The sequence below is a fragment of the Haemaphysalis longicornis genome, unplaced genomic scaffold (genome assembly GCF_048455015.1).
Source record: "Haemaphysalis longicornis isolate Haplotype H1 unplaced genomic scaffold, Haemaphysalis longicornis Haplotype H1 scaffold_9, whole genome shotgun sequence".
Classification (NCBI taxonomy): domain Eukaryota; kingdom Metazoa; phylum Arthropoda; class Arachnida; order Ixodida; family Ixodidae; genus Haemaphysalis; species Haemaphysalis longicornis.
Window position 1 is genome coordinate 72,695,870 of NW_027526460.1, and position 21,955 is coordinate 72,717,824.

General features: G+C 46.2%; 1 protein-coding gene across 1 annotated transcript in view; it reads right to left on the reverse strand.

Annotated features, from left to right (window-relative positions):
* Positions 1-21,693, reverse strand: part of LOC144152446 (uncharacterized) — a 44,809-nt gene extending 23,116 nt beyond the window's left edge. Inside the window, exons 1-6 of the mRNA XM_077683714.1 lie at positions 21,390-21,693; positions 17,150-17,287; positions 12,549-12,671; positions 10,706-10,837; positions 9,193-9,318; positions 3,995-4,126 (exon numbers count right to left, since the gene is read on the reverse strand). Of these exons, the coding sequence (XP_077539840.1) occupies positions 3,995-4,126; positions 9,193-9,318; positions 10,706-10,837; positions 12,549-12,671; positions 17,150-17,287; positions 21,390-21,573 (835 nt within the window). The 5' untranslated portion in view covers positions 21,574-21,693. The remainder of the gene's footprint in view (positions 1-3,994; positions 4,127-9,192; positions 9,319-10,705; positions 10,838-12,548; positions 12,672-17,149; positions 17,288-21,389) is intronic.
* Between the last annotated feature and the right edge of the window lie 262 nt (positions 21,694-21,955).

Here is a 21,955-nt window from a genome sequence, read left to right on the forward strand (position 1 = left end):
TAACATAATTTCTAACGCTATTTCTGAGTCGACAACAATAACAACGAGCAAGAAAAGGTTTGCTTCACCTCGATGTCCATGGATGACCGATAGTCTTCTAAAATGCGTGCGCAGGAAAGATAATCTTTATAAAAAAAACAAAAAAGAAGCCATTCAATTTGACCCTGCTGGCGTGTTACAAGTGCTATTCGAATATTTTGGGTAGGCTTCTTAAAAACGCCAAGAAGAAGTATTGTGAAAAAGAAATCGACCGTGCTGGCAACGATTCAAGAAAACAATGGAAAATAATTAACGAATTTTTAAATAAGGCACCGTCAAACCCCCCTATAACTGCTATTCAGGTTGGTGAGCAAATGTTAAATAATCCGTCAGCCATTGCCAATGCCTTCGTAGCTTCCTTCTATCCTGATCAGCCACATTTTTCGCTTCCAACTGCCAACGCTTATCATCGTCTGCCACACAGTTTCTTTCTGAGACCTGTTTCCCCAGATGAAGTGCGCTTGACCATTCTCAGTCTAAAAAATACAGGTGCTGGCTTAGACAACTTTAATTCTTCGCTTATAAAGCTTATAGCACATCTTATCAATAACGTGCTTTCACACATAATAAACATAGTTTTCAAAACTGGCGTTTTTCCTAGTTGCCTAAAGATAGCCAAAATTATTCCTGTTTTCAAAAAGGGTAACAAGACATCATTATCCAACTATCGCCCAATTGCTATTTTGTCGTTCTTCAGCAAACTAATTGAAGAGCTGTTTGTTAGTCGTTTAACCTGCTATTTCTCAAAATTTAGTATTCTGTCATCTAATCAATTTGGCTTTCGACCTGGTTACTCTACTGAATTAGCTCTTGTTACTATAACTGATCATCTTAAAACAGCCATTGACGAAGGTAAATTCGCCGGTGCCCTGTTTATTGATTTTTCTAAAGCGTTCGATTCTTTAAATCACGACATACTTTTTGCTAAATTAAATGCGTTAGGTGTATGTGGTCCAGCGCTTTCCCTAATCCGCAATTACTTACGTGATCGAAAGCACGTGGTCTCTATTTCTGATACTCTTTCGTGTACTAGACTAACCAACATTGGAGTACCACAAGGTTCAATTTTGGGACCCATTTTATTTCTTGCATACATTAATGACCTTCCAGACCAAATGAAACATTCTAGTTGTATTTTGTACGCTGATGACACGACAATTTATTCTTCTAACACATGTTTGGATTCCCTAATTTCTCACCTCAATGCTGATGCCGCTAAAGTCGTTAAATGGTGCAGTGATAATGTGCTAAATATTAATGGCACTAAATCACACTTCGTGATTTTTTCATCCCCGCTTAAAACTGTTCCGGGAAAGCCTTCCATAAGCCTTGGGACAAATTTGCTTCATGCTACAGATCATGCCACATTTCTCGGCGTTGAACTGGACAGGCATTTTAAATTCACCAGTCACATATCTCTATTAACCCGTAAAACGGCCTATGGCCTGCGAATACTAATTAGAGTCCGTCCCTATTTTAATGAACGCGTATTAGTCTCACTTTACTATGCATTCCTTCACAGCCATATCTCATATTGCATTTCTTCTTGGGGCAACACATATCAAACTCACTTGGCACCTTTACAACACACACAAAACCAAGCTTTAAGAATAATCACTTACAGCCATTTTTCATGTGATGCGTTAACTTTACTCCGCAGATTTAATATTTTGTCAATTGGCGATTTAAATAAATATTCTCTTTGCGTCCTAACTTATAAATTTTGTCAAGGAAACTTACCCATTTCGTTAATATCTAAAGATCAAAACCCGCATTTTGATCGCACTCGATTCTCACACCACAACAATTATCTCTTACCAAAATGTAGGACTAACTACGGCAAACTAACTGCGAACTTTTTGGCGACCTCATTCTGGAATTCAATACCCCCAACCATCAAATCATCTCCTTCAATTCATTCTTTTAAGAGGCAGCTTCGCCGGATCATTTTGGCCTAACGATTGTTATTATTTACTTGTATATGTGGTATGTAGATGAAAATCCCCCTTTAATTATCTTTTTGTATAATACTTCTGATTTTTAGTAACAATATTTGGCTTGATTGTGTAATCATGTTCTTCGTGTTTTTTTTAGGATTGTTACTGCTGTTAACCGCGTTTGGTGTACTTTTCGTTCGTACTTGTTGGTAGGAGGTCCCTCCCCAGTCTATGACTACGGGACCTCCTAGAGTTATTTATGCACTGTACCATTTCTACTGAAACAATAAACTGAAACTGAAACTGAAACTGAAACTGAATAGCGACGGCACAGGGCTGTTCAAAGGGTGTCTCCACCCTGTACGGGAATGCCGCTTTTTTTCACCTCCGCCTTGTACTATTGTTCGTTTCGCTTAGCTTTGGCAGTTTAAAACTCGCTTTTTGGCCTCTCAGTTTGCTTCACCACGTCGGCCTTATCTCGCTCTCGCAAGGCGCGGGGCTGGCGGCCTATACATGGCGCCGGACGCCACGGGTAAGGTGGCTGCACGGGTGTCGCGTCGCGCGCGGAGTTTTGCTGCTGGGCTAGCTCGGATTCCGTGGAGAGGAGAGGGAACAACATAGGCGTTTCTTTTTTTTTTAACTTGGGATTTCAGCTCAAGGTTAGCAAATCACGCGAGAATGCGCTAAATATAGTAGTTTCAATAATTTCTTAGCCCACCTGCCACGTTAGGCCGGCTACTACCCCGGCAGTTACCCGCACCCCGGTCGTACGACACCCCGGTCATACGACGCTTTTTCGCGGTCCCTTGAAAGTCATATTATCGGGGTTCCACTGTACTTACGGTTGTTGGCTGTGTACCAGAACTATCTTGGAAACATTGGTGAGAATACTGCTCCACGCAAAGCGGCCTAGCTCGCTGGTGACTTTGCAACTCTCGATGAGACGACGGCAGCGCGTGCTTGATGTATACTGTTCAGTTTCCACGTTTCTCTGCGCATGCGCAAGCGTTTCCGAGCAGCGCGATCCCTAATGCTAGCACTCTCATTTATTTGTTTCTCACACCCAAAAAACGGAGAGCGAGAAGTGAGTGAATCGGCGGGGAAGAAGTTAGGCTTATTGTTTTAACCTGTGGCAGAGGTTGCCCACCTTTGTTCTAATGATTCAGAAAAAAAATCCTCGCAAACCTAAGTCCGCTGGCGTGCGTCGTGTGTGCGTCTCTTTCATCGCCGTCGCTCCTTTGTCTTTTGACGTGAACTACTACGACAGGCAAACTTGGCGCACCTGAGGTAACAGCTCCACAACAGTCAGCGCTGTCCTCCGCGTGCACACATTCTGCTCAGGTGCCGCCACGTGCGCCTATCACGTGGCACGCACCAGGCTAATTCTTATCCCATTTTGGCCCAATGCCGGGTTAGCGCATATGGCTGCTGCTGTGGCCACTCGGGCTCGCATCCAACACGACCACCATTTAATTTTGTAGCGTGAGCTACACTGGCCGAGGTTCAGCAGTTTCGCGTGGCTCCTGGTGAGCCGTGCTACGCATGCGCGAGGAGCAGTGACGTCTCACGGCGCACAGCTGGGGCGGCGGAGCCTCTGCCGCCACGGTTGGATTGGATTGGAATGGATTAAATTGGAGTGGATTGGATTGAAATCGTTTTAGCAGCAGTAAGCGTGATAATCAGCTTATCCTAGACAACCGGGAAACCTTAGAATAACCAGATGAACCTTAGCTCACGCTACGTATATCCTGGCATAGCCGAGCTAAGGCACTGCTAACTTTTTCTTGACAGCGGCGGCCATTTTGGTACCATTCCCGTTGACGACGAGGACGACATCTGCAGCTATGGTCACTTTTCGCGTTTCATGAGACACCTAATAAGGCTTGCGCTATACACCTGTGCAAGCAAGGTTCTCGCTGTGTTGTCTACAGATCGACCGCGGAACATTCGCAGTCCCGGCATTACCCACTCCCATTTCTGCGCCTAGCAAACGCATACATGTACTGGGGAATGCTCACCGATGCATGTGTGGGCGTCGAAGCCCCTCCTGAAGCCCTCCTTGCACTGGCAGAAGTACGAACCCGGGGTGTTGACGCACTCGGACTGACCCCGGCAGACTCGCCCCGGGGATGAAGTGCACTCGTCGATGTCTGCGGATAGGCGGATGAGATTGGCTGCATTAACTGAGCGGGCTCGCATGGCAGGGATGGTGAGACAGGTATAGACACGATGACACGACACCCCGGGAGAGCTAAACAAATTAAGCAAAGTCGTTAGACGTCCGCATTCTTCTATAAGGAATAGAAGAAATGTGGGCACGCCTAACGAAACAGTAACACCACGAAAACTGGTTGACATTTCCTAATCAAAACTTGCGAATATTTAGCCTTTTGCATTCTATATTCCTCTTCCATGAGCCAGGACTTCGTGGTGAGCTCCCATTTGATATCATCCCACAAACGTAATGCACTTCGTAATTTAAACATGTATGCTTTCTTTAAAGGGACACTAAAGGCTGAATGAAATTCTGTTTTATCTGAAAGATGATACGTTTCGTAGCTCTCTCGGCATTTCTTAGACGAGCAACAATGCATTATTTGCTGAGAAATGAGCAAAGGAATGTGGCATTTCTCTCGACCGCTTCCATTTCATTTCTTCGGGACGTAGCCATGGCGTCACAAACTAGGAGAGAGGCACGGGTATGGTCTAGGCGCTCTCACGCAGGCCGCGGTAGCGTTTACGTCTGCAAGTCATGGCCGACGCCGACAACATTTGTCTGGCCAGACGGGCTGGCTTGGTCTCTTCCGATTGGTCCCCGGGGGGACTAAAAATGCTTTTTGACATATGAGGGATGCCCATGCCAACAACACTGCCTCAACCGCTGCCCAAGGCAGCGTTTCACTTATCACCTGAGAGGTGATACGTGAGTCGGGTACGGGGCTGCGCCTGGCTGCGCTTCCTTTGACGCCGTTCTGGGGAGTTCCCGCACTGGTAAAAAGTGCTTCAGTGAAGTGCCATCAGTTTCGACCGCGCTCTACGCTTTCAACAGTCGGACTCAATAAGCTGACAGTGAAGATGTCTTTTTGTACGCACCTTGAAGTATTACGGCCTGCGAACATTACAACTGAGTAGTCCTGCCCGGCTCTCCCGGGCCGCAAACGTACAGCTATGCGGCGTTTACTAAATATCAACAGCAGCTTACGGCAAACGTATGACAACGAGGAAATTACCTCGTTTTCACAGGCGATAAGGTTCTAACCGGGCGCGGGCACGCATTACCGATAGCAACACGGGTTATCGAAGAACGGAAGATTAGAAGCTCAAGCGAGCTGCTTAGACATCTTGTTGCTTTTGCCGCTTCCTGCCGGGATTGTTGCTTGCGGAAGCTCGGCCGTTTATCATCGTAGATTACTGACTACTATAATTGCGCACCAATGGTGGCCGGTTCTGAAGCGTTCGGGAAGCAGCGTGTCTCGTAATGTATGAAAGTTGTCGTCCGTGTTTTTTAAATAAGATGAACTCACGTGCAGTTTTAATTTACGTTATTTTACGTGCTCAACCACCACAGGACTGGTAATTTGAGGAAAACGCTTACAGGTGGTTCTCTCTTGCCGGTCTCAACTTTTGTGCCGGCACAAACCGAGACACCCAAAAGCGTACGGGACGTCGCCACGCGTTTTCACGTCTCTGGCATTTTCTGCCTTATTAACCAACGGCTAGCCGCGAGAATGGTGTATTTAGATTTTCGGCACCGTAATCTATTTATACAAGCCAACTCGTTTTTACCCTTTAGTGTCCCTTTAAATTCACCCTGGCGAGGATACAGTTCTTGATATGGGGTTTCAAGGAGCCATGAAGAGAAAACAAAAATTTGTTTTATTCGAAAGATTAGGTGTTTCATAGTACCCAAAGCGCTTTTCCGGAAGCAAATGATGCTTTATTCACTGAGAAATAAGGCAATTTAAGCCAAAATTTTAAATCTCCCGCTAAATTGCACATTTCGTGACATGAACAATGGCGTCATACGAGCCGGTCCATGAAACAGATACTTAGTATGTCGACTCCATATAGCACCCACACGCGGGAATCAAACAGGAACCGGAACTCGTGCCGAAACCGAGGCGGCGGCCATTTTAAAAATACTAGTAAAACCTAGTGCACCCGCAGCCCTAGTCTTGGAATCGCCTGATCCGGAGAACAAAACTCTCGCCGAGAAGCTCGGGCTTGCATTTAACAACCTCACACCACTTGAACGCTCAATGCTTCTAAGTGCACGAGCGGCAGGAGTTGCGGGATACGCGAATGGACCGGAAAGCGACCATTCCGCGATAGCCACAACAGACGAACGGCCAGCCGTCGGCACCGCTGCCTCGTCAGCCCCGTCGCGACGGACGAATACAGACTGGTACGTATGTGCCGTATTTTTATTACGGTTAATAACAGTTCAATTTCAGTAGCAGTATCGCTTATGCCAGTTGGCCGGTGTCGTGTATGGAAAGCCGTTCGCGCGAGCTCTCTGTTTCGACCAGAAAGATACCAGCGTCAATGCGCGGTGTGTACGGCATTTTTTTCCCTCAAGGTCAGGCGCTTTGACGGCGATTTGACGAAGTCGGCGACGAGCGCCAGCATGTCCCAGGAGTGAGCTAGCGTAAGGGTCCCTGCCGTAATCACTTCCTCGGAAATGAAGCGAGCACACTCGTACTTCCTTTAGCTCTCTTTCTCCTCCGCTTGCAAAGTTCACAAAACGTAGCCACTTGCTTCGCCGAGGTTCGTCGTTGGGCAGCACATGAAAGGAGATCTCCTCACCGGCGGGGATGTCGCACTCCCTCGACGATTTGCCCGTACTACATGGGCATTTCAAAACGTAGCAACGAAATTGTAAAATACTCGAACTGAAGTTTTCAGTGGTTGTAAACTGAAAACGAGCTCCTAACAATAGCAGCAAGCCAACACCATTCCGAAACTGCGACGACTGTCACTATCTCGTCGCTGCTTGCTGTTCCTTACTCCCCTCGTTTCTATTTTTACCTTTGCTGGTTGGCGATATGAAGGCCAACCTCCTGTGAAGGGATTACGATACCAAGCAAGGTCGCGGCTGTGCGTGCTGGGACGGTTCGTTGGCCCCGAAGAGCCTCGAACCCGAAAATTCGGCGCGACGGTGGCGACGGCGACATGTCGAGTTCAGCTGGCGGTTGTTTCGTACGCATTGGCGTAGACGCTTGCGTGTTTATTCAGAACTTCAACCGTTTACTCCACCGTTCTTAGTGTCATAAAAGGAATGTGCAGTATGTTTAACGGGATATAGCTCACTATACAAACTGGTAAGCCCTGCCTAACTTGTGTTTGCTTTTGCCGGCCTTCGCCAATCGCAAAGCATTCTCGTGTGACATAATAGGTTCTGTTGCGGGAAATGAGCTGGTGGGTCGCATGGTCATTCCCTTTTTTCCTAATTATGTAGCTTATTTGAGCGAAGTTTGTGTTAAAAGTGGTGTTAGTATGGTTCCAACGAGGCAATATTTCGAATGAACCAAACTTGTGTTTTCTCTTCATGGCTCCTTCAAGAAAAATGAAACCCACAAACCTCAGAAAAAACAGTAAAAACCCTAAAAACTGCTATTTTCGCCAGTCTTTAAACAAGGCTCTGTGTCGAGTGTGAACATAATAATTTTAGTCTGGGGCAGACCGGCACAGATTTTTGAGGTTTTTATTGGCTGTTTTAGTTAGCGCTGAGGAATTCTTTCCTTGCCTGCCGGGCCTTATAACGAGCTATAAAACGTGCGTATAAGACCTCGCGGTTGCACCTTCTTATTAGCCAACAATGGTGTGACAAAAGACGAAGAATCCCTCTTCAAACTTTAAGCAGGCATGCAAGCACGCATGCAGAAAGGACAGGTTGGATACTTGAAAAAGGTTCTGTATAAAAACTCCCACCTCCCCTCGCGGGAACCCCTGTGTAGATGCGACGCATATGGGGGTTCACGTTGCGGCGTTGGACAGCGGAGGAACGGCGCTGGAACGATGGAGCGGAGCGGCGCAGGCACCGCGTTTTATAGCGCGCATAACGGTGAGGGTACGCGCCGGCGACAGTGCGTCTGCCGCGGCTATGGCGCAACATAATCCAACACAATCCACTTTAATCCAATCCAATCTCATCCAATCCAAGCCAAGCCAAGAGAGGAGAGGGGGTGAGCGGCGTAAAGCGATGCTGGCGCGGCGAGGAGAATGGGGGAGGGGAGGACGCCGACGACAACGACGCCGACTCCGGATGCAGGGACAAGGCGGGTAAATGAGATACGTGGCATCTAAAAACACGCGTTTACTGCCATGTTTACTGGCAGAACAATTTTATCCAGAATTAACGACACGAACATAGGTGACGTCGGAGTTGAGGTGCAGCAGTTATAAACACGTCGTTGTAACCGCTCCGCGCTTGCTGGGTGGACGAGCGGTAACCGCTCCGTGACGTAACCCTAGCTTAGAGCTGGGTGAGAGGAGTGAGAACAGGGTGTTCTCTTATGCGCAAAAACATGTCACTTTTTATGTATCGTGCGAAATGTGCGCAGAAGGACTGCGCTTTCGTTATCACCTGCATCAGCAGATATTGCTGGCTTTACCATAAAGGTTGCTTTGCCACACGCCATTTTTGCGTTGGACTGCATATTGACCACTAACAACCGCACATCATAGCATCGCAGCTGCAACTGCGCTGTTGCGCGTAGTTAAACTAAACGCAGCGTGACAGGCCTTGCAGCGGGTCCCACCAAGGTGACGCAGTGGGTCACTAGAAACACTTCATACAGGCATTGAAACGAGTTTGCAGACGCAAAAAGGCCTGCCCACTAATGATCAAGAATGTAAACCGGTACCGTGACAAAGCGGCACACGACAAAACAGCTCGAAACAATAAAGCACGGCGTCAAAACAGCACCCGACAAAAGCATACCCAACAAATAGCTGGTAGGGCTTACTGGTGCCGCTGTTGCTGAGTTGTTACTACACGTTGTCGTAAACATGCAACAAATTTTTACATAACAGATGTTTTACCTGACGTCTGTTTTACAGGTTCCAATCCGACATGTATGGGAGTGCTGACTAACATTCCGTACTTTTTTTTACCGAAATAAGAGTGCTACAGTTTCGAATCAAAGTTGTATGACATTGACTAACATTCCGTACTCCTGTTACTGAGGTAAGATTGAAACTGATGCTCACTCACCTATGCAGTCTTTGAAGGTGTTCTTTCGGTATCCTAGGGGACACTTGCAGTCGAAGCCGCCATGCCTGTTAACGCACGTTTGGTTTCCTTCACAGTTGTGTCTGTTTGTGACGCACTCGTTGACGTCTGTTGCAGAAAAATAAACGGAAGATGGAACAGACTATCACCATTCGCATTTTAGGTATATTCTTCTCGCTAGTTCACCTCCCCGACGCCCTTTGATGTTCCTTTCTTGAGACACACATTTTATTTGGGACTCAGTCTGTTATTTTGGTAGAGAGTGTCAGCCTTTTCCCTCTGATATACTTCTAGGACAACAAAAGTCGTATCTTGACAGTGCTTTTCGTTTTTCTGTTCGAGTGCACAACATTAAAAGCACCGCAAGCTCCACATGCATTTGTTAATCTCTTTTGGAAGAGGTATACGTGACAGCGGCAGCTTTTTCTCCCGAAAAAAAAAAACTAAATCTGTAGTTTTTTCCCGCAGAACGCTGCAAAATCTTAGAAAAGAAAACAAAAATTCACGGGCCCTTTCATGTTATCACTAAGACATCTTGATGGTGAACGCCTCAGTGGCAATGCATTAAAGATAGACACATGCTTTAGTTTGTTTCTCGTAATCCTTTCCCCACGAACGGCTTTCTTCTTGTACAGTCACGTCAACCGTCGACATATCTTTCTTCCCATTTAGATGTGACTATTCAACCGGCAACCGTTATATTGACGTCCACTCAAATTCGCTTTCTCCCTGAAAATATTCCGCCTTAATTAGCTTAATTAGCTTCGCTTTTAGTGTGTTCGCTCGTTCGGCAGCGTTTTTCGGACCACTTCATCTGCAGTGTACCGGCGTGGACGGCGACCTCGTGGTACCGCCGAGTTTAAGCTTGCTATATAGAGCTCCTGGTGCTATGGGAAGCGTTGTTTTTTCTTCCGGAGGAAGTCAGTGAGTGAAAGTCTCATATTAATAGGAAGGCCCAGGGGCCGTAAGGGGGAGTTGGGAAAAAAGAGGAAGAGAGAGAGATGGGGTCAGCAAGAGGATTTCATTTGAGTATTCCGGTGAGAAGGACTCAGTACCTGAAGGCACAGATGGGGTTGTAGACTAAAGAACAAAGCGCCCAAAGGCGGCGGGGAAATTGGGGTCGTCAAGTGCCGTGTGGTTATCTCGGTTGGAATAGGTAGGGAGTTCAGCAGAATGGAGCGGAATGGTTGGCAAGCATAGTAAGGTCAAATAAGGTGTGGCAGATTTTCTAGTTTAGCAGTGTTGCAATATGGGCAGTAGGGAGGATAGCCAGTCGGATGACGCCATTTGCGTGTGATGTTCGTGTGAAGTACTATTGTATCAAAAGATTTTTCTTCGAAGGAAGAAAAATTTTTTTGATACGATGATTATTTTTATTCAATGGTTCGCGCAAGGACGTTGATAGGGGAATGAAACAAGACATATAAGACTTTATTTTTATAACACTGCCTATAAATACTTCGTCGTGTCCATCTGCTTACAAGAGAATTCTTACCGATGCAAGTTTGGCCGTTGGCGCCCTTCTCGAAACCGGGCCTGCATTGGCACTCGTACGAGCCGGGTGTGTTGATGCACTCGGAATTGAAGCAGCACACCCGGCCGAATGAACGCACGCACTCGTTGATGTCTGCGAACAGGAGGAGAGGGCGTGCATCAATTTACAGTAATCTCGGAGTGTAGGATACGTGGGCACCGCTTGCAACACGTGCATGACAGCTGCCAGCACTCGCTCTATGAGTTAAGTGGAGCGACATGACCAGGCGTCCGCATTTGCTTTCAACCAGCAGTAACAACGTACGCTGTCAACATATCGCTTTGAAAAAGCAAAACAAAAAGTGCTTACATAAACTCCGAAAAGAAAAATCTAGCTTTTCATGCTTTGATGCGTTATACAGGGTGATAAAAGTTAAATTGACAGGTTTTTTTTTTCTTAAATTAGGCGCTAAGCTTTACGTGAGGACCAACTTTACAGTGAGGTTATGCGCCAAGGGGGACACAGAATTAAGTGGTAATTATTGATTTCGGTGGCTTAATTAGCTAAAATTGAATAATTACCTCTATATGGCTGCAGTGAGCAGGCATGTTTGTATCGAAAAAGTTACACGCGATCGTGTTTCTACGCCGTTTCATTTGGCAGAATTCTTCTAGCGCATCCGTACTCCGAGATATCGAACTGCGAAATTTAATCGCCATTCGCATGATTACGCTTGCTAGACAGCGACGACCGGCGCAAGGCTCTTCCCTTTTGTTCCGTGTTTCGATAGCGGTTCCGCCTACTGCAGACTGCGATAACACCAGCCAAGAATGAAAGGGTGGCAGTTATCACTTTTGCCTATGCCTCCACCCCGTTGTCAAACTAAACACCGTTCAGAGCAGGCACGTCACAAAAGGGGGGAGCTTTGCGCCGGTCTTCACTCTCTAGCGTGCGTAATCATTCGAACGGCAATTAAACTTCGCAGTTCGATATCTCGGAGTGCGATTGCGCTAGAAAAATTCTGCCAAATGAAACTGCGTGGAAACAAGCTTGCGTCCAACTCTTCTATACAAACGTTCCTGCTTACTCCAGCCAGTAAAAAGTTATTTATTCAATTTTAGGTAATTAAGCCAGCTACATAAATAGTTACCACCTCATTGTGTGTCTACAGTGAGGCGCATACCTTCATTGTAGAGGTGGTCCTCACGTAAAGCTAAGCGCCTAATTAAAAAAAAAATCTGTCGACTTAACTTTGATACCCCTGTATTTTTCACGTTTGGGCCCGGCCTATGTGGTTGCCTTTTGAAATGTGTATCGGCTCCCTGGAGGCGTAACACTGAAATTTAAGCATACACCCCCACCCAAGCCTTCACCAGAAAAAAAGAAGAAAAGATTGGCTTCATTGAGTGACATTTATAGCGGCAGGAGTAAAAGAAAGGTGGTTAGGTTTATGCGACAGCTAGAATATATTAGTACACATATAACCGAACGGGCGGATAGTTAATGTAAAAGTTGTATAGCCTCTCTGAACGTCGTTCGGCAACTCCTGACGCCCAAAAATACTCTTCTGTCCAAATAAATTTCTTACGCAATTCTTCGTTTCTCCCAAAAGGAGCTTTTTTTGTAAAGGAACAAGAAGTCATTGCTAGCCAAGTTGGTAAACAGCTAGATTGAACAATATTACTCGTACCAAAAAAAAAAAGACAGCCGAAACGTAATCAAAAGCTGGCGAAGCTACCAGCGATGTTCGTTGACTCTTTTATGCTGTGTTCTGTACGCTATCAGACATGTTTAATCCAGATTAATTCGTGTTTGTTGCTAACAACCCTCAGTACTGCCTAAAAAGAGTTAATAGGATGCTGACCTTCGCAGCCCGAGGGGGTCACGCGGTATCCAACAGGGCACTTGCATGTGAAGCCCCCACGCCGGTTTTCGCAAGTCTGGTCGTCCCGGCAGGTGTGCGTAATGGTGGCGCACTCGTCGATGTCTGCTCCAAAAAAAAACTCACGTGAGAGCCAATTCTTGCCACATTTGGCGTATTGTTCAGAAGGTCATAACCCCGACCGCCCTACGTGAGTACTTTTCTTTTGGGAACACGAACTTCAAGGCACTTAAGCTCCACGCCTTCATCAACTCTTTTCAAACGTATCCACTTATGCCATGATAAGAGGAATGGAAACTTGAACATGCCCCCCCCTCCCCCCATTTTAACAGGACGACAAAAATACCAGAAGTTTTGGTCACTCAAAGACGACGCTGGGCAACAAAAATATTTCGTGACTGAACTGTACAGGAAGTCTGAAATGTGTGAGTGGAAGCGTAACCAACGTACGCGCGTTTTGCACGCGCTATTCGCTTTTTTTTTCTTCACGAACTGCTCTGGTTTATGCCTGAAAAAGTAATATGCGGGGTAACTCAAGTTAGGGGTCAATATCACGGACTGGCCTCTGAGTAGTTCGTACATTAAACACCCGATTCCCTCTGGAAAAGCATGCCGTACTTAGTGGTAATGTCTGCATTCATTTTACATCGCATAAAACTCCATCTTTGTCATCCATTTTTCGGGCCTAAGGTTTTTGTCAAGTTCTTGCCTTCATTAATAAATATTGTACTGTGCCACATTTTGGACTCTCTGCATACTCCTGCAAGTACAGTAATCCCTCGTTATAATGAAGTCAGCGGGACGGCCAAAAATTCTGTTATAAGCAGTGTTTCGATATAAGCGCCAACTCGATAAAAGCTAAATCATTTGAGGTTTAATTGCGCCACAGCTGTGAGGAATCGAAGCACAATGTATTCAGAGAAGGAAAACTTTATTCGGGTGCAAAAAAGGCTGTGCAAAAAGGGTTTGGCTGTTTCAAGTTCTTGCTGGGCGCGAGCAACCGCTGCTCCAAAATGGCAGCATCTCCACTCCGTGGATGATGGCGAGAGCGCGGAGTACGGGGACTCGAAATGACATCCAAGTTGCGCCCCGAGTGACACCGAGTGACACGCCCGAGTGGCATGACGCTGCGGTCGCCCCACATATAAGTGGCGGTGGTGGTGGCCTCTTTTATAGGAGGCGTGCGGGCGTCACGGAATGTTACGTGAGTTTCGCGCTGGAAAGCGCCGCAAACGCATTGGCTCAAGTTTGAGGTTGTGTTTGTTGAGGTAAAAAAAACGACTCATTGTGTCCATACAGCGCAATCATGAAATCCGACCGGCTTTGTTCTAGAGGCTTGCATGATCACTGGACAATTTTTTCCCGAGCTGTACAGCAGTTAAGTTTGCGACACAAGAGTTTTTTGGTGCGCTGTTGTCGACGACACTGCTGATTCTATGGAACGAGTGTCGGTGTTCGCGAGGAACAAAATTCAATGGCCCTACCAGGAATTTCGATCGTTTGTCTAAAGTCATATGGGGGTAATTGAGCATGACAGGCTCGAGGAAATCGTCGGGGAAACACCAGCTTACGTTGACCCGCTATTCTGACAGCCTGACTCGCCGCTTAGTCGCCGCTGCTTGGCGACGCCTCCGCTCGCCACTTCGCTCTAAGCGGGTCAAGCTCTTCGTCCGCTTCGAGTAATGAGGCCTAAAATGCGTGTGCTTGGGTTGGGACCAGAAGAAATTTGAATAAAGCGATATTTCGAGTAAAGTGATTTCGTTATAGCGAGGGATTACTGTACGTAATTAAAAAAATATGTAGGCACGGGACATGTGTAGTCATAACCTTTCGGGCAAGAATCACGTGAACAGACCTGACAGAGAAGCACAACCACTCGTTAAAACTAATTCATAATCGAAAACAAAGCAAATATAACGAACTTCATAGAAAAACCTACAAGCCATAACAAAAGTACACAAAGGCAGTGTATGTTACGGGCGGTAGAGAGAGAGAGAGAAGGAACTTTATTTGACCCCGAAACTGGCAGAAGAAAGGGGTTGACAGGGAGGAAGTCACCTAGCCTTCCCCGTTAGATCGCGGCCATGAGCCCGTGGACCCTAGCGGCATCTTCCGCCAGCTGGACTAGTAGTTGTTGTAAGTCGGAGTGAGAGCTGAGCAAGGCGGCCTCCCATTGCTCCTGAGTACTGATGTTTAATGCTCTATTAGGTGAACGAGGTTTCTGTGGGCATGCCCATATGATGTGTTATATAGGGTGGCTTTATTTGAAATCAGGCACAAGTTAATAAAAAATTCCTCGGTCCATTTACGTCTGCTTACGTGCTATGAAATGGAAAGCCTGGCGATACTTATTAACGGTTCATTTACTGCTAAATCCTACCTGCGCCTCCTTCTTCGCTTTGTTTGAGTTTTGGCACGAATTACTTCGACCGGCTTCTTTTCGGCTACCCTGTGTTTGCGACTCTCTGTCCACTTTCGTTGTTTTCCTACAATGGCACAAATACTTCAGCAAGCAGACATACGCCACCGCTCCCCTAGAATCGGGGTTCTTCACGACTGGTGTGCCAATCACATGCCATCACTTTCAGGTGGCACGTGGGACGCACTGTTCCACAACTTTTACGTTCCCGATTCACAGTTTTGCGAATTTTGTGAAGCCGGAAAATGAGCACCTTAAAGTTCCCGAATGTGGGCCAATCCCCCAAGTGGACAGATGCGACGAAGAAAGGAACAACAATGGCAACATTTGTTCTACCGCGCGCAACATGCTATTCAAGCTTACCTTTCTATTAATGGGTAATTGGAATTTTAATCATAAAGCAGTTTCATTTTACTGCCTCTGTCTTTCCGAAAATAAATTAGTATTTTGAGGTCCTAACGAATTACAACAAGTGAGTTAGCCTTGGCCAATTCTCCCTTGTGGGTACGGGCCAATACCTTTGAGGGCATAATAATCATCATCATCCAGTCGCTAGAGCGTCGGGTTGCTAGTGTGGGTCCTTAGGTTCGAATCCCAGCGGAGCATCAGTGTGTTTTTCACTTATTTTTCCTTTACTGCGGTCGTCATTTTCCTGACAGGCGACTGCTACTACAACAACAGCAACGGCGCCTTTTTTGCACAATGGGGCACTTAAGGTTTTCGCCTTAATGAAACTACCGGGTAACGAACCTTGGTCACACGTTGGCTAGAACGATGACGCCTAAGCTTGCGGCGGAGTATTCAGGACAATTTTCCGTGGCCCGGATGGAGGGCCTTGTCGAATAGGTAAGGTGCTGTGGCTCACGGGTGGAGCAAAGTAGGCAGGGTTATTTAGGGCACTTTTAATTGCTGCTAGGAACCGACATCGAAAGTAGATTTGTTAGCGCGAAATGCGCAGTTTTTTTATTTGAGCAGAATAATTACATCGAGCGGAATACTGATCTTGCGCGCGAAGGGAATGCGTTGTTAACTGCCTTATATGAGTTAGGGTAGCCGTAACTAATTGACCGTTAGTTACGTGTTTTGAAGGTTAAACAGCGCCAAAAGAGCCCGCAGAAAGTTGAAGACATACAGGAAACGGCCTGCTTGCAGCGAGCCAACCTTTAACTTACTACTTTTATTTTTTTCAGTTAACAATCACTGCTCTCTATGTTAGTACCTCAGAGATATGATCACAGCGGCATTACAACGACAGCTGTACGTGGAAGCCTTCTACGGTTTCGCATAATCTACCGTTACAAAAACTGTGCGGCAGGATCGTTCACTCTATGCATGCTCAATATAACTGAAAGTGGACTTCAAGAAGTGGCGTCGTGAGAAGTTTGGTGGGAACAGGTAAGAGTGGACGAGAGTTCTTTTCAACATTTTGATACAAAGCCTGGTCGGTGTTTTTGCTGCTAAATCGAGCACTCCAACGGATCATGCACTTTTGTAAAAGTCTTATCAAGCTCACGAAACCCTGTTTGTTAAAGCAAAAGCATTTATATCTTTTTGGAATGTGACCTTGAATAAGCGCGGCGTCGACACGAATGGTACAAAACCCACGTGAGCCAAGGAAGGCAAGAAACGTCCCAAAACATGCCAGCTGTGTAAAGAGATGATGAATGACCAGCAAAGTTAAGTAAGGGATTTGTTATTTTGAGTAGTGATTACTAAGGCGGTATTCTTGTCAATTAAGATTAATTAAAAAAGGCTTAAGGTGGGTAGCTGTTAAATAAGATGATATAAGGTGGTAAAGCACCGCTTAAGATAAGATTATGCTTAATTAATGATCAATACTATCATCATTAGGCGGGATTAAGGTAGAATAAGGTGGGTTAATATAGATCAAGGTGGGGTTAGGGTGTTTTAAAGTGAATTTAGATGTATTAAGGCGGGTGCGAGTAGAAGTCGATATAGCACTGAGACTTCAAAATAACGTAACGTATATGTGAGCTTCCGCACGCATATATAAGGTACCCGTCACAATAGTAGAGCCGGAACCGCCCCGGTCGGTGGCGGGTGTAAATAAGCATCGCGAGGCTCTCGTCTTCAAAGCACGTAAGGGGACTTAAGGGCACCGGGAAATTTTTAAAGCGCTTCGAGCATGGGAAGATGCTCTCACCTACACACTGTTTGGAGGTGGTGTTGAAGGTGTAGCCCGTGCCGCAGGTCGTGGAGGGAACGCAGGTCCTTGATATTGGCACCGAGCTGCACCAGTCTTGCACGCACCCGTGGACGCCATACTTGCAATCGGTCATGTCTGCGTGATAACACAGCCGCCCTCCCATCGTCAAACGGACCCTGCAACACTTTTTTCAACTTTTTCTGAAATCTTAAGTGCATGCAGAACGTAGTCACCCAACACACCCAGTACAACGATTAGGGGGTCGCAAATTACCTCAGCCAGAAATTACGGCTCTATGCTCATCAGATAACTTGAAAACTGCGTCAAAAAGATTTTTCTCCCTTTCCCAATCTTGACGTTCTTCGACGGCCCGAATTACATTACTAAGGCCATGCATCGGCTGTTGGCCCGATTTCCTTCAGTTGCAGCAATGAACGCTTTTCGATAGCAACTTTAAAAATAAAGCCACAAAAACAAAGCAGAAACGGAAGGCGTATCTGGTGCGACGAGCAAATCACGCAGTGCCGCTCCGTGCTGGCTATAACTGTAGTTTTAGCAGTGCTTCCAGATGCGAACGAAAGAGTGAAAGCGTTTATCAAAAGTGTTGCAGGGTCCATTTAAAGGGGTCATCAAGACAAAATACTACTTCCTTCAACTTGAAAGAACTGGCCTTTGGTAACCCACTCAGCTCCATTACAGCGACGAAAGACGCCTTTTTGAAAGAAAAACCAGGGGAATATCGAAAAACTTTCAAATTTCGCGCTAAAGGGACGTAATATGGGCAGGAGTGATATGGGCAGGAGAGACAATTACTAATGGCGTAGCTGTTAGTGCGCTCACTGCACATTAGCGTTCAAGCGACACGATGAAACGGAACTATAGTTCATACCACAAGCTACATGCAGCACTCTGAAGGCTACATTGTTGTTAATAGAGGGCGCCTAACTCACCGTGAAAGGGGCTTTGAAAGGACCTCTCAGTCTCCCCTCTCGGCAGGTGGAAGCGTAAGGCACCGGCGCCTATTCTCGCTTTTCTTCGCGGTGAGTTAGGCGACGCCCTCAGTGGGCGTTCAATATTAACAACGATGTAGCCTTCACAGTGCTGCATGCAGCTTGTGGTATGAACTATAAAGGCGCCACTGAAATCGCCATGTCCTATTTATTGCCGGCGGCCCTGATTGGCGGGTGCCAATAGCACAAACAAGCTTCTGTGTCGTGACAGAAAAATCCCCGGCAAGTGGTTCGGAAGTCGCCACTACTTGGCCTGTTTTCCCTAATGTCTTGATTATTTCTTTGAAGTTCGCGATAAAGTTAGTATTATTGTGTTTGGGACAAAATAGTTTTGTAAATGAACCAAACACGTGTTTTGTTTTCACGGCCCATTTAACATAGTGTCGCAAGTTCAGACATCAAGGTTCACGAGCGTTTCCGAAGTTCACTTCCGAAGTGTATAAGGCGAATGAGTGAGCAGCCGAAAGAGCGACGAACTCTCCCGACTTGCCTCGCTCGGTGGCAGGCACTAAAAACAATTAATAAGGGAGGTACGTTATAGTTAGGCCCACTGTTTAAAAATTCGTGACCGAAGACGATACGTTCATAGGTCGACGCAGGGCAGCGGCATTGCTGCTGGTGACCTTAACGTATTAACTAACACAGCTTTAAAATAGTTAAAATATGCGCTTATCTCGTCACATATCGGTTATATTTTGTTCTAGGAGCGTTTGGTAATCGTACTGCGAAAAAACACGGCTCTTGGAGCATCGATATTATTGTCGTGACTGGCTTTCAAATGTCAAGCGAAGATTGTATTGGAGTTGTATTACCACACGGGTTACCATCGATGTCAACATTAGCGTACACATTCGCAGGTGGAAACGTTTTTGATTGCAGATGGTGATAAGGCGTTTTGACAACTGAACAACGTTGACGGCGTTACGAGGCACGTATAAGCGGCTTTCGTGCGCTATCAGAATCAAAGAAAGAAGCTTCGTTTTTTGTTCTTTTTTTTTTTTTTTTGCTGTCGCAAATGCCGGTAAAACACTTGCCGCACAAGGCCTTCAGTGGTCATTTAATGCCTGTGCTAAAGTCCTACGTTTGTCGGCGAGTTCTATTCCTGACATTTCCCTGAGAGACACGCTGCTTACAAGTAAATCCCGTTAATATGAAGTCCACATCAAAAAATTTATGTTCAACAACAAATTAAATAAAAATATTAAAAAAATTTAAATAAAACAGAAACAAATTAAATAAAATTGGGAACAATCCTCCACCAGCTTAGCTATCACAGGTTAACGCGAATAAAAACATTGAATAAAAGGGAACCAAGGCTTCAAAAAAGGTTCAGAAAAAAAACTATTAAGAAAAATAAAAATAATACTAAAATACAATAAAAGTACAAATACAAAAGAGGCTTTTGCTTCGCTCGGCAGAGAACAGCGCAACACAGAACCACTACAGATTTATTTAAAAGTGTAGTCAGGAAAGGCGCCTCGTACAAACACAAAACAAAACATCGAACTAACGGAACTTCCAATTGAGCAAAAATGCGCGTCAATCCACCCTGTGAATGAAGTTGGAAAGCAAAGCTGTAAAGGGCACCCACAACGACTACCCATGCGACGTCACTTAAATTCTTTCACGTGGCTCTACAAATACTGAAAGCAGAGACAAGTCAAATGCACTTAACCACACCATTTATTACTTCAAAGGGATATTCTTAGTTAAGGTTAAATCAATGCATGACTCACGAACGGTGGTTGGTTGAGTTGCATTGGTGAAGCACATGAGTGGAAACTTTTTCTATAAAAGTAAAGGAAGCTGAAACCCGGTGTTAGACGATCTCACCTCTCCTCCGTCTCTGCCGCCGCCGACGGAGGCAATGAGATCGGCGGCAGAGACGGAGAAGTGAAGTGCCATGCGTTGGTGTGAGCTTCCTTTAATTTTTGCAACTACTAGCGCATGCGCAATGCGCGCACATGGCCGCTACACGTGCCGGGGGCGGAGCGCGCAGGGGTGCGAGAGTTCGCGTGACGCTATCACGTGGCACTGAGCGAGTACGCAGGAACGCAGGATGTGCGTGGTGAGTGCACTGCCTGTCTTCCCCGTCTCCGCGTGGGCTCGTAGCTCAGTCGGTAAGACAACGGGCTCTCGCTCGGTTACTTTATTCGCTCCAGTTCCGATTCCTGGCAGTGCCAGTAACTTCTTTTCTGTGTTCGCAGGAGTTTTGTGTTGACACCAACAGTCGCGACAGAACCCTTGAAGGGCAGAGGTAAAAAGCTTTGTTTAAAAAAAGCGCAATCACCGCATTGTCGTTAGCTCGCAACACGTCGCCCATCATGATTCCAGGAGGAATCTTGACCTTCGTCTCCGGTGCGACACGGATTGCCACGGTAGTTGAGAGTTATCTCTAAAGCAGAAGCCTGAATTGTCCACCGCACAAACTGTTAATCCGGCGCTGTGAGTGCAAAAATGAATGGTTGAGAACCTCAAAAGAGAGAGATGCATACGCTGGCGCGAGTCTGTACTGGCCTGTCGCGTTATCAACTGTGCACTGACTCAGTTGTGAAGGCGGGAACATCAGTACAGACAACGACGCTGTTGTGCTTGAAAATTTTGAATTTTATCAAGAATGGAGAGTCCCCTCTATACCTTTAATTTAAAATAACTTCAAAATACCCGATTAACCGGCCCTTAGATTTCAATTGGCAAGCAATTTTTTTTTGTTGAATTGCATGTAAAATTGGCGGTATGAGCACACCACTTTCACTTAACCGAAAATTCCAACTAAGCGACTTCGAATTTCGGGAGCCGACTGTAATATTTAATCCCTCTTGATAAATAATTTGTTGGGTGGCCACCCCATCCTGTGATACCTGGAAATCGTCAGCCATTGCGGCATACACTTCTACAACAAGAAGTTTTTCATTAGCTACATCTCAGTGACCATAGACTACCGAGTATAAAAGCGCCAGAAAGTCATAAAAAATCGCTCTTAGTGACGCTAGAATTCTTCCCCCCAAAAAACAACGCAAAGAAATAGCACACGCTCTTTTGAACACGTTATCTGAGAATCCACCATTTTGAGATGAATCAGAAACTATAGATCGGAGCTCCGTATGCAAGAACCCACACCGATATGCATTTTCTAGCTGCGTACAATTACCGAACGGCAAAAGTGAGGCGCAGTACGAAGTTCAAATTTACCGCCAACTCAATTTCTCAAGTTTCTACGAACGTACCGTCATGTTCCCAGTGACCGCCTGCTGACCAAGGGCAGTACCACTGCGTGGAACCACATTCCACGTATTCCACATTTCTGCATTCGCTCGTCCCGTAGCACCGATCGTCGTAGGACGTCGCATCGCTTCGGAAGGCGGTAACTACCACTACTACTGCTGTAACCAGAAAATGGTAGGGCGCCATGCTGTCGCACCCCAAAGGCAAACTTCACTAATGCTAAACCATAGACAGCTCGACTACGGCCTTATGTATGCTGGCACAGACCCGCCGCGCGAGCGTTGTCACGTGGGCGCTGATCTCGATCTTCTGCTGACTGCTTTTGCTCCCGTCTGCTGTTACCCTGCAAGGCAGGCACCGCTTATCCGTGCAGCCGAGAAGGCAACGTCGTGCGCTGGCTGAAGTCAGCGGTGTACCTCTCCGTCTGTTCCGCGTTCATGGTTTCGTTTCAGGTGGCGTCAGAAACACGCCACACTTGTGTTTGTCCGCGCGGAATGTTTTTTAGCAGCCTAGTTCCGCCTAAACTTCCATATTATGCACGAGCCATATGTACGCTATAATAATATCG